Consider the following 12,683-nt stretch of genomic DNA (forward strand, 5'->3'; position numbering starts at 1 on the left):
ATAACATCTAGGGCTTTTAGAGAGTGCAGTGCACAACTGCGCACACAACAAGGAGACTAAGCAGAAGAACGAGGAAGATACAGCCGTGGCGACGCCGACGAAGAGTAAGATGAGGAACATATGCTTGTAAGTTCGAAGCCGCACCTGCGATTGGACCTGGATAGCCTCCGGGAAGAAGTAGTGGACTACCAAGTGCTTGGCAGTGAAGATCTTCCTCAGGAAGCAAAGATTGACCGGTTTTGGGCCATGCTAGGGAGAGATGGAAGATTCCAGACTCTAGCGCATTTGATGAAAGCACTTTTGTGCGTGCCACACAGCAATGCATTATTAGAGAGGGTGTTCAGCATGGTTAGATAAATAGTGACAGAGAATAGAACAAGGATGGACAATTTAACCCTTAACTCAACAATGAGTAGATGAGTGTTATGTGTGTAAATAAATGAACACTGAAATTCAAGTATTTCTTTTATATATATATATATCCATCCATCTTCTACCGCTTATTCCCTTCGGGGTCGCGGGGGGGCGCTGGAGCCTATCTTAGTATATATATATATATATATATAGCTAGAATTCACTGAAAGTCAAGTTTTTCTTATATATTTATATGAAATACTTGACTTGGTGAATTCTAGCTGTAAATATACTCCTCGTCTCTTAACCACGCCCCTTCCCCCTCCCCACCCCCCACCTCCCGAAATCGGAGGTCTCAAGGTTGGCAAGTATGATTATATGTCAATATATATCAATACAGTCTGCAAGGGATACAATCCGTAAGCACACATGATTGTGCGTGCTGCTGGTCCACTAATAGTACTAACCTTTAACAGTTAATTTTACTAATTTTCATAAATTACTAGTTTCACTGTAACTGTTTTAATATTGTTTTACTTTCTTTTTTATTCAAAAAATGTTTTTAATTTATTTATCTCATTTTATTTTATTCATTTTTTTTAAAAGTACCTTATCTTCACCATACCTGGTTGTCCAAATTAGGCATAATAATGTGTTAATTCCACGACTTTATATATATATCGGTTGATATCGGTATCGGTAATTAAAGAGTTGGACAATATCGGAATATCGGATATCGGCAAAAAGCCATTATCGGACATCCCTAGTTTTAATTACTGATAAGGTTAAATGTGCCGGAAAATAGCCTGTTTTCTACACTATTGAGGTGATTCATCATGCACACGTGTGATTCTGTACAGTATTTCTACTAGGCATGTGGTGACATCAATTATAATATTGGGAGGTATTTAATGAAATCAAACTACGTAGGACATCACTGAAGGCCTAGGTGTTTAATGCACGGCTCGGCCCGCCACTGAGAACACGAGATAGAATGTCATGTTTACTTACGTGGTTGCTTTGTCAGCAGCATCCAAAAAACCAACCACGACTGTCCAACATTAAAGTTAAGTTAAAGTTAAAGTACCAATGATTGTCACACACACTAGGTGTGGTGAAATTTGCCCTCTGCATTTGACCCATCCGATTTATCACCCCCTGGGAGGTGATAAAGGTGCCACGCCCGGGAATCATTTTTGGTGATTTAACCCCCAATTCCAACCATTGATGCTGAGTGCCAAGCAGGGAGGTAATGGGTCCCATTTTTTTAGTCTTTGGCATGACTCGGCCGGGGTTTGCACTCACAACCTACCGATCTCAGGGCGGACACTCTACCCACTAGTCCATTGAGTAGGTGTGAACATGTGAAGAATCCCAATATGCCAAACTACAAAAATATCCATGAAGAAAAAAACACACATGAGATGGAGAAGCAAATCCTACAAGACAAAACGCTGAAATTCAGTCAGGTCAGTTACCTTCTGCCTGGAAAACACCAATAGTTGTTATTATACTAAAAGCAAAAAAAGACCCAAACAAGCCAACAGGTTACCTCTACAGCATAACCCATTACAAAAGTGAAGACTATTCACCACATTCAGTCGAAAAGCTTCACTGCGCGACACCAAAGAGAAAAAAACTAACCACAACCACAAAAAATAGCAACAGGACTGCACTGCTGTTTTTAAGGACCTACTGCAAAAAATGTTAGTCAAAGGTCTACATGAGAGTGTTCCAGTGTTTTCAGGAATCTGCAGCAAAAAATGTTAGTCTCTTCCAAATGTTTTGAACTGAACTTACAGGCTGGTTTGGTTTCGTTCCTGTGGGCCACCAATTGATTAGCCCTGACCTACACACTGTCCTGTCTGCGTTCTATTTCTCGGCTTGTAGACCCGGGCCTACAGTAGACCCTTGCCCACAAGCCTCTTCTACTGTCTGCTCGCAAGTAAAACATTTTAATGGGACGGAAAAAGGTTGTTGCTCTGATCTTACTCTTAAAACACTTATAAGTGAAGATTGGATTCAACATCTTTAACTAACGAGAAGACCTCCATTCAAATTTGAGGGATTACCATGACGTGGATGAGTCTTAATATTATTTAGTAACTATGACATTAAATCAAATCAAACTTTATTGTCATTTATTGTCATATAACAGTAGTGCAGGCAGAATTGTTTCTTCGGTCTGCGGATGGAGAAGATGGCTGAATGACTTTGACCAAAACAACTGCTTGCAGAAGCTTGCATTTTACATTCTAAAAGTTCAAATTACTTATTTGTTTGCAAATATAACACAAAAATACGAAATTTGAAGTTTACAGAAAATTCAACAAACCAGAAAAAGAAACTGCCAAATGTCCTACTTCATCAACAAAATACCACAATATTTCATTTTGAAGTCTTCATCTAAGTCATCTTGCAGTCATCTTTGCCTTTGCTTTTTCCTTTCTTGCAATTTTTCTTCACATCTTTTACAGTCACTCTGTTTGCGCCTACTTCATGCAGTTGTTCAACAACATCTAAAGCTTCTTCTACTGGTAAAGGCACAGCCTGGTCTTCACTTGTGTTTTGTAAAACACCAAACCCCCCAGCTTTGGAAGGCTGTCTGTCTTTTGGAACAATGGTTTGCTCATCCATCGCACTCATCTTCCCCATTTTTTCCTCATGCTCCTCCACAATTCCCAGATTTTTAGATGAAGCTTCCAAATGAACCAAAACGCTGCGTTTCTTTACAGCATCTTTGTCTACTGAAGCTGCATCAGTACACACCTCATCATCCATTTGCTTCCCTTGTGGCACACACATTTCACTCTTGTCATCTGACAGGACATCAAACCTCGCCTCAACTTCTTCCTGGGCTATAGTGGTGTGTATTTCTACAGCCACATCTGTGTTCAGGTCATCAAAATCAAAGGACTGCCCTTCCTCATTTTCTTCGGTGTCCTCCTCACTGCACTGCTCGGAGTTACTTGTGTTACTGGGCTCAGACTTCTTTACACTTAATGATTCCAGCAGTGGTTGTGCAATCAGACTTTTCTGGTCACTTTTGCCGTTTTTGTGCTCCTCGGGATTGTCTTCGGAGGCTAATTGCTCAGTAGTAAGTTGCTGCACAATCATGGGAATTATATTATAAGGAGAGCTTTGTGTCTGCCCTTGTGTGTCGGAGGCAGCATCATCAATCTGATCTTCATACCCCAAAGTCAAACGTTCAGTCTGAGTCTCATCAATGTCATGCTCATGTGAAGAGTTCTTTGGCTTGACTAAATCCAACAATTCATGTTCCTCCTCAATTTCAGACAGGTTGGAGGTTTCGTCCAATATATAATTGGGATTGGTAACAGACAGAAAAGATCTTTCTCTGCTTTCTGCTTGTGGCTCTTCATCCTTTTGATTTGTACATGTTCTCACGAGCCGGCCTTTGTCAGAAACCCCAGTGAGCACATCATCATTGTTGGAGTTCTTTGCAGCAGACAGTTCAGATGGTGACTCTGGGAGTTGGACAGTAGACTCCTCAGTCACAGACAAGTGAATATGGCTTTCATTTTTAACACTACTTTCCACTTCTAATTCTGTTATTTCGTTATTACACTTTGCAGCTCCATTGTCTTGTCTGTCTATGGTGGTCACGTGATCTTCTGTGTCTACGGTCGTCACGTCATCCATTGTGTCTTCAGTTGTCATGTCATCTTCTGTGTCTACGGTTGTCACATCATCTTGTGTGTCGACTGTTATCACGTCATCTTGTGTGTCTACGTTTGTCACGTCATGTGTGTCTACGGTTGTCATGTCTTGTGTGTCTACGGCTGTAATGTCTTGTGTGTTTGCGATTGTCATGTCTTGTGTGTCTACGGTTGTAATGTCTTGTGTGTTTGCGATTGTCATGTCTAGTGTGTCTGCGGTTGTCACGCCATGTTGTGTGTCTACGGTTATGTCATCTTGTGTGTCTAAAATTGTCACGTCTTTCTGTGTTTCTATGGTTGTCACGTCATTTTGTGTGTCTACCGTTGTCAAACCATCTTGTGTGTCTACAGTTGTCACGCCATCATTTGTGTCTACAGTTGTCACGTCATCCTGTCTGTTTACGGTGGTCATGTCATACGCTGTGTCTATAGTAGTCATGTCATCCTGTGTGTCTACGGTTGTCACGTCATCTTGTGTGTCTACAGTTGGCATGTCATCTTTCTCCAAACTTTTATTGGTGTTGGTGCTAACAAAGTCAATACGAAAACTTAACCTTGGATCAGAACTCTGTGTAGATCCTCCCTCGCTTTTCACAGATTCTAAAGTTTGTTTCAAGTCCTGTTGATCTGTGCGCTGACCACTTTGTGTTTCACTGAGTGGTAAAGGTAGAAAGATTTTTTCATCTTTTATGTCTACTTCTGCTTCCACATTCTGCTCATAACTGTGTTCATCTGTATTGAACATTAGATCCATGTTTGATTCTTTGGGGTTTTGAACGTTTGATGTTTCGTGGTGTTCTACTTGTGCACAATCTACTAGTTTAGCATCTTGCCTGTCTGTCTCTTTTAAAACTCGATCCTCGCCTGGTTCCTTCACTGCTTTCCAGTGCTTTTTATTATTCCATTGACCACTAATTGAATCCATCTTGGATTTGTTTAGCTGTTCAACATTTGAGACTTCAGTGTGTTCCATTTGTTCAGTACCCTGATGCTGGTCGGTCTCTTTGATAACCTGATCAGCAGAAGATTCTTGAATGCGTTCACAGATGTGACCATCAGTGCTACATTCTGAAACTGCTGCAAGTTGGATTTTTTTTTTACATATTCTATCATTGTCCTTAGATTGAATTATTTCCTTACGGGACACTCCTTTCTTTGTGCCTCTCCTCTTCTTTTTCTTCTTTTGGCCAAGAGCATTAACACTCTTAGGTGGAGCCTCTATTCGTATTTCTTCTCCTTCATTATTTTTAGTCTCAGCATTTTCACTTCCACAATGGCGTTCAGTGTTTGAAACAACTAGGATAGCCTCAGACTCAAAGACATTGACATTTCCTACTTGGGGACGCAATTCAGAATCTTTTATACATTTTCGTTGTGAACATGATACTGCATCTTTGACATTTTCCAGACATGATTCTGAATCTTTAGAATCTTCTTGTGTACATGATTCTGAATCAATAACATTTTGTAGACATGATTGTGTGTTTATCAAATGACATTTCTGTATGGTTTTGGGTTTGTGTGGGTTCTCCTCAAAGACGTTAATAAAGTTATCTTCAATAACATCATTGGTTGTTGTAACTCTCTCTTCTAAATCTGACTTAACATGTGGAACATCTTCAGAATGACTTGCATTTTCTTCCAACTCAGAACTGAGGTGTTCATTGAAGACTTTTGTGATTGGAAGTTCATCAACTTCAGCCTGCCATTCCAACCTTTGGCCACCATTGACTACTTTGAGAGGCATTTCATGTTCTTTTGAGGATTGCAATGTGCTGCAGGATTCCACTATAGATGCCTTGTCAGTATTAGACAGCGTATCAGCGCTCAAACGACTTGTTTGCATTTCCTCAAACACATCTTGATGCTGCTCTTGATCCACCTCTTCCTTTCCACTACTTCTTAACTGAGCGTCCACTGAGCTTCCTGAGAAACCATGAAAAGCATACAGTGATAAATGGCCAACACACCCGCACTTGAGATATCATAAGAGCAACCTTTAGTAGAGAAGAAAAAGCGGAAGTCAAGACAAAGTTCTTGTTGATTCTGCATAGTCGAGATGACCAAGGAAAGATGCAAGAAAAAGCAGGAAGGAGAACAAAGGTGTTTTCTTCTATGATCAAAGACTTTGCAAAGACTTACACAATTGATCGAGTCATTCACCGCACCACTTGATACCAGTAACACCCATATTTAATTTGAAAACAACTTTTGAGACAATGATACTTGTAATGATTGATAAGTAAAGTTTTCACAAACATTTTTTTTTCCTGTGATAACTTTTACAGAGAATGTTAGGTTTTTTAAAAGATAACTACACACTTAAAAAATAAGAGGTACAGGAGCGACTATTGGAATCGCAGCTCTTTTATTCCCAAAAATTTTATGATTTTTAGGATTTTTAGATTCTAGCTACTATAACTACTCTTACATTATTGAAAGCACAGATGCTGACTGTATTGTCTGTATTATTAGCTAGTGCTTTTGTTGAGGTGTTACAAAACAATCTGGCTACGGTCCTTTTCAAATATCAAGAAAAAAGCATTGATTTAAAGGGGAACTGCACTTTTTTGGAATTTTGCCTATTGTTCACAATCAATATGAAAGACATGACGACGGATGGATTTTTTAAAATGCATTCTAAATACTAAATAAATGCGATCAAAAGTCTGCTTACAATGGAGACGTTCAATTCGGCCGATAGAGTGCCTTTAAAAACATCCAAACACCTCCATTAGGGTTTTATATACATGATGTAAGTATATATGTAATGTAGTAACAGGCACAGTTATAATGACATTTAATATTTACGTATTTTTTATCATTATAAGCATACACGGTGCATTAATATAAAAAATGCATTACGTTTGCTTATTTCTTTTTTTTCTTCATCACTGATAATTACTCACTGTAGACTTCATGAGAGCCAACAAACATAATAAAACATCACTTACTCTGCAAAATCTGCTGTCATTTGGATGCCGACTGATAGGATGATTTAGGTGATAAATGTCTCATAATCCTTGCAAAGAAACAAGGTGGCGGGACAGGGGGAACAAGTGCTTTTTGTGTTGTTCTCGCCAGTTCCAGGTCCTAAGTGGCGGTAAAGTGTCCCAACTTGTTGGATTATATCACCAGCCACCTTCTGTCCAGGTGAGATGCATGATTTATGATCTACAATAAACTTACAGGGAGCAGGGAAGCGGGAAAGCAGCAGACCACTCGATATAAACTATGAATTAACTATAAATAGTTTGTCTGTGGGGCAGCAAGGTGGCAGAGGGGTTAGTGCATCTGCCTCACAATACGAAGGTCCTGAGTAATCTTGAGTTCAATCCCGGGCTCGGGATCTTTCTGTGTGGAGTTTGCATGTTCTCCCCGTGACTGCGTGGGTTCCCTCCGGGTACTCCGGCTTCCTCCCACCTCCAAAGACATGCACCTGGGGATAGGTTGATTGGCAACACTAAAATTGGCCCTAGTGTGTGAATGTGAGTGTGAATGTTGTCTGTCTATCTGTGTTGGCCCTGTGATGAGGTGGCGACTTGTCCAGGGTGTACACCGCCTTCCGCCCAAATGCAGCTGAGATAGGCTCCAGCGACCCCCCGCGACCCCAAAAAGGGACAAGCGGTAGAAAATGGATGGATGGATGAATAGTTTGTCTGTGTTATCGAGTTCCAGCCCGAATCCTCTTATTGAACCGATTCCTAATCGAATCTCTTATCGAATCCAGATAAGTTGTTGTGTGTGCACTGACTTCCAAAAGCCATAGATGTTATAAAAAATAATGTGAGGTCATTGATAAATACTTCAATAAAGTACAACCCAACTCAGCTTTGCTCCTGCTGCCTTTTTAAAACAGCATGCTAGCGTATGTTTTAAGCTAGCGTATGTTTAACCATGCCTGCACCCAAAAATACGCTGCGCCTTATTTATGCGTTAAATACAGAAATAGCACCCGTGACTGACACGGCGTCTTTTAATACGGTACACCCTATGGCCGCAAAAATATGGTATAGTGGCTTCGTTAACAGGAACCGGTTCTCAAAAAGGGATTCCAATCCATGGAATCAGTTTTTTTCTTATCGAACAATCGGGAGAACCGGTTTCGAACATCATTCCTAGTTAGCGCTTATAATAACAATATCATTAATACTTGGTTAATATTCAAATCACTAAATGTAAATGGAGTATTGTTGGCATTTTTGAATAGTTATTAATCGGATTTTATGGGCAAAATAGTGGAGTTTCCATTGGCTCTGATGTAAGCGGACTTTTATTTCCGTTTATTTGATATTTAGAATGCCTTAAAAAATCCATCCGTCGTCATGTCTTTCATAATGATTGTAAACGATATGCAACATTCCAAAAAAAGTCCAGTTCCCCTTTAAGCGGGGTTCACACTTATGGGCTGTTTTGGTCCTGATTTTCCACCTTCCCAGACAGCAAACGCCTGATTATCTTATGTCTTATAAGATTGTTTAATGATTCAAGGCGTGTTAGAAGTTAACGCTTCCCGACTCATTTCTGCATGAATTGTTAAATACAGGTAATATAGAAAGTGGCCAATCATTAACAAAAAAAGGATTGCAGCTACTTTGTAAGCTCGCTCACTAAATTATAAGTCTTTTTTTTGAGTTTAGGAATTTTCTTTCAAAAATAGTTCCAAAATCAATAACATTCCCTCCTCTCATATGTCCTCTTCTATATTGCTTGTTTTTACCGTCGTTGCTACGGTGGTTGACTGCCTGCTATGCTTATTTTTCTTCCATTTTGTTCCATCTCGAGTAGTGGGCAATACTGTAAATTTCGGTATCAATCCGGGCTAGTATTGCCGATACTGATACCCATACATACCCTTTCAACTTGAAACGTTATAATCATTGTAGCAATTTGTGAATTTACCTCTAGTTAGTTGAATATTAACATAATAATACAGTAAACATGCATCCTGTAAAAAAAAGTTTTTTTAAAACAGAGAGAGAGAGAGAGAGAGAGAGAGAGAGAGAGAGAGAGAGAAAAAGAGAGATGCTGTGATTGCATAAACTCTGTGAGGTTATGCTGTGTTGATATGATCATAACACACCACACACAACCATCAAAACTGCTCAATCTCTGATTTTTTATCTTAATGTAACAGATAAAAAATATCTTCAGACTTATGTGTGCCAGCCTATAGTGTACAAAATTGTGTTTATGCCAGCAGCCAGGTACACAAAATATACTACATAATTAATATTGCCTTGATTTCATGGACATGTAATAACGTAAATCAAATATGAAGATTCAAAATACTGCAAAGGTCAAGTTTGTTTGTCTAAACTTTCATTAGATGAGATTGCTTCTCCTGCTAGTAGTTAATGACAGCATCTGCCTTACAGAGTAGAATTCAATAGGATTAGTGCAGTAACACATCAGAATAAAAGCGATGGAAACATGAATAACATTGGTAAGGTGAATGATCAGTGGGAAGGGTTGGGGCCAGGAGAGAAAGAGGGAATTGAATCATCACATTACAAATGGTGTTGTGTGAGTAAGTGCGTAGTTCCTCTTTGAGGTTAGTGTAAAATAGAGACAAAAGTAAAGTATGGAAACTGAAGAGTTCACTCCAAAAAGTATTTTGCTCAAATTCTAATAAATTCTGGAAGAATATAAACATTTTCAAACAATGTGATGCAAAAACTGTTTTGTTTTTTAGTTTTAGCATTTTGGAATGAAATCCTTCAGTTGGCAAAGAGAAAAAGATTACAACTGTATTTTTACCCAGCATGCAGTTTACTTCAGTTTGGGAGCTGCTGCAATCCTCGCGGCTGCTGATTGCTGCGTCCATCTCAGCAGCCCCGCCATTGATGCTCAACACCACGCCATGTTTCTGGAAGAACATTGTTATTATTATTATTAGTATTACACCCGTATTAACAACAATATAATACTTCATCATCATACTCGAACAAATAAATAATACTTAGCCATCACACTCAGGTAAACAAATACTACTTTATCATCACACCGATATAAATACATGATACCTCATTATTACACTAATATAAATAAATAATACTTCATCATTACACTAATATAAATAAATACTTCATCATACAGTTAATGTAAATAAATAATACTTCACCATCACACTCAGGTACTAATTAATCATTCATCATCACATTAATATAAATTAAAAAAAACTTCCGCATCACAATATTAAAAATAAGTAATACTTCATCATCACATTGATATAATTAAACAATACTTCATCCAATTAATGTAAATAAACAATTAATCATCATACTAATACAAATAAATACTTCATCATCCAATTTATGTAAATAAATAATACTTAATCATAAGACATGTAAATAAATAATACTTCATCATGAAGGACAGACAGATGCCTACATTATGTTTATGTGAACGAGCAAACAAATGCTTACATTATTGTAAGGTGAACGGACAAACAGATGTTTACATTATGTCTATGAGAACGGAAAGATGTTTACATCATGTTTATGTGAACGGACAAACAGATGCATACATTATGTTTATGTGAATGGACAGACAGATGCTTACATTGTGTTTAAAAACTGCTAAGCCTGTATTAAGAACTGTGAAGAGATAGAATAGAATAGAAAGTACTTTATCGATCCATGGGGGAAATTCAGCACCACAGTTCGCTCACAATAGACAGTAATAATAATAATGGTCAAATGAATCAAATCAGCAGTTACAGGCTATCTTAACTGCACTGGGGCTGAAGGCAGGGTACACCCTGTAAAAGTCACCACGTCATCACAGGGCCAACAAAGATCGAGAGACAAGCATTCACACTCACATTTACACACTAGGGCCAATTTTTATTCTTACAATAATATGCTTACATTATGTTTATGTAAACGGACGGACAGATGCTTACATTATGTTTAAAAAACTGCTAAGCCTGTATTAAGGACTGTGAAGAGATGGTCAAAGGAGCGAGAGAGTGAGATTGTCAAGATGGTGCCGGTGTGTCTGGCACGCCGTTTGTCTATGATCACTATTGTGTGTTTTGTGGTTATTTTGACGTGTGTTTTGAGGACCATCGACTCACTTCTAGTGTATGAACGCCAGGAGTTGTTGAGGATTGGGGAGTCGGTACGGTCATGTGAACTTTACAATGCAAGAGACTCGGATTCATATTTCCCGGCTGACCTACCTGAGTGCTTTCGTCGGGTAAACACGCCGCTGCCCCGGAAGCGGAAACGCCGAGGAGTACGATCCGGCCGACTGCTAAAGGTGAAAGCTTGGTTGGCACTGTATCCTGACGCGGTGAGGTCCTCTGCACTTCTCCGGGAGTACGGCGACTGTTTTGGTCGCTATTTGTCACGACGAGCGCTTCGACTGGTCGGGTCTTGGTTGGTGCCAATCATCGGACAGCGGGAGGATCTCTGCGCGCTGCGCCATCTCCGCTCATCTCACCCGGGCTCAGGTGGCGTGTCTCTGGCTAATCTTCGGCTGCTGAGCTGGGCACTGCACGTGGCTACAACAACGTCTACGAGATGTGCGCTTGTGAATGCGAGATCCGTGACGAACAAGACTTTTGTCCTCCAGGACTTTTTTTTCAAGTTTGTCAAATTATCGGCCCATTTCTAAATTACCTTTTGTGTCAAAAATTTTGGAGAAATGTGTTTTGGCGCAACTACAGCCTTTTTTAGATGAAAATAGCACTTTAGATCCATTTCAGTCTGGATACAAAGCTTTGCACAGTACTGAATCTGCACTTTTAAAGGTTTTTAATGATTTGCTTTTAATGTCTAACTCTGGCAGCTCTGCCATTTTAGTGCTTTTAGATCTTACAGCTGCCTTTGACACAGTCGACCACACAATTCTTTTAGACCGCCTAAGAGACTGTGTGAGTGTCAGGGGGACTACATTAGAGTGGTTCAGATCCTACCTGTCAGAGAGGTCCTTCTCTGTCAGGCTGGGGGACACCATCTCTTCTTCTGCTCCGCTGTATTGTGGTGTCCCCCAGGGATCTATTCTAGGCCCCATCCTGTTCGCTCTATATCTCCTCCCGATTAGAGAGATTTTTAAGAGGCATGGACTGTCTTATCACTTTTATGCAGACGACTGACAAATTTATATGCCGATTTCAAAAGGCCACGGCCCCCTGAGACCCCTTCTCAACTGTCTATGCGACATCAAGGCTTGGTTAGCCCAGAATCTTTTAATAATGAATGAGGGAAAAACAGAAATTTTAGTTTTTGGTCCGGCCCTCACTGACTTGGGACCATTGCAAAATTATGTGCGTCCCAAAGTCACCAGCCTTGGCGTCACTATAGACAGCGATTTTAAACTTGACAAACAAGTCAATAGCGTTTTAAAATCGTGTTTTTATCATCTTCGTCTTTTAGCAAAGGTAAAACCGTTTTTATCTTTTAACCTTTTTGAACAAGTCGTGCATGCTTTTATTTCAAGTCGCCTGGACTACTGCAATCCACTTTATGCTGGCATTAGCCAAAAAGCTCTCTCCCGGTTGCAGTTAGTCCAGAAAGCGGCAGCTCGACTTTTAACAGGGGCCAGGAGACGCCAGCATATAACCCCAATTCTTGAGAGTTTGCACTGGCTCCCTGTTCATCTTTTAGAATTGATTTTAAAACCTTGCTGTTTGTTTTTAAA

The 12,683-nt window shown here is 39.7% G+C and overlaps 1 protein-coding gene across 15 annotated transcripts in view; it reads right to left on the reverse strand.

Annotated features, from left to right (window-relative positions):
- The window catches only part of lrrfip1a (leucine rich repeat (in FLII) interacting protein 1a), a 152,352-nt gene that overhangs the window by 19,236 nt on the left and 120,433 nt on the right, over positions 1–12,683 (reverse strand). For 12 of the 15 annotated variants that reach the window (XM_061926394.1, XM_061926392.1, XM_061926393.1 and 9 more), the window contains 2 exons: positions 9,795–9,903; positions 713–5,960 (listed from right to left, as the gene is read on the reverse strand). In XM_061926394.1, the coding sequence (XP_061782378.1) occupies positions 2,761–5,960; positions 9,795–9,903 (3,309 nt within the window). In that variant the 3' untranslated portion in view covers positions 713–2,760. Of the gene's footprint in view, positions 1–712; positions 5,961–9,794; positions 9,904–12,683 lie in introns of those variants that run through there. The other 3 variants (XM_061926399.2, XM_061926398.2, XM_061926396.2) reach the window with 1 other exon arrangement.

This window comes from Nerophis lumbriciformis, linkage group LG31 (assembly GCF_033978685.3).
Source record: "Nerophis lumbriciformis linkage group LG31, RoL_Nlum_v2.1, whole genome shotgun sequence".
Lineage (NCBI taxonomy): Eukaryota > Metazoa > Chordata > Actinopteri > Syngnathiformes > Syngnathidae > Nerophis > Nerophis lumbriciformis.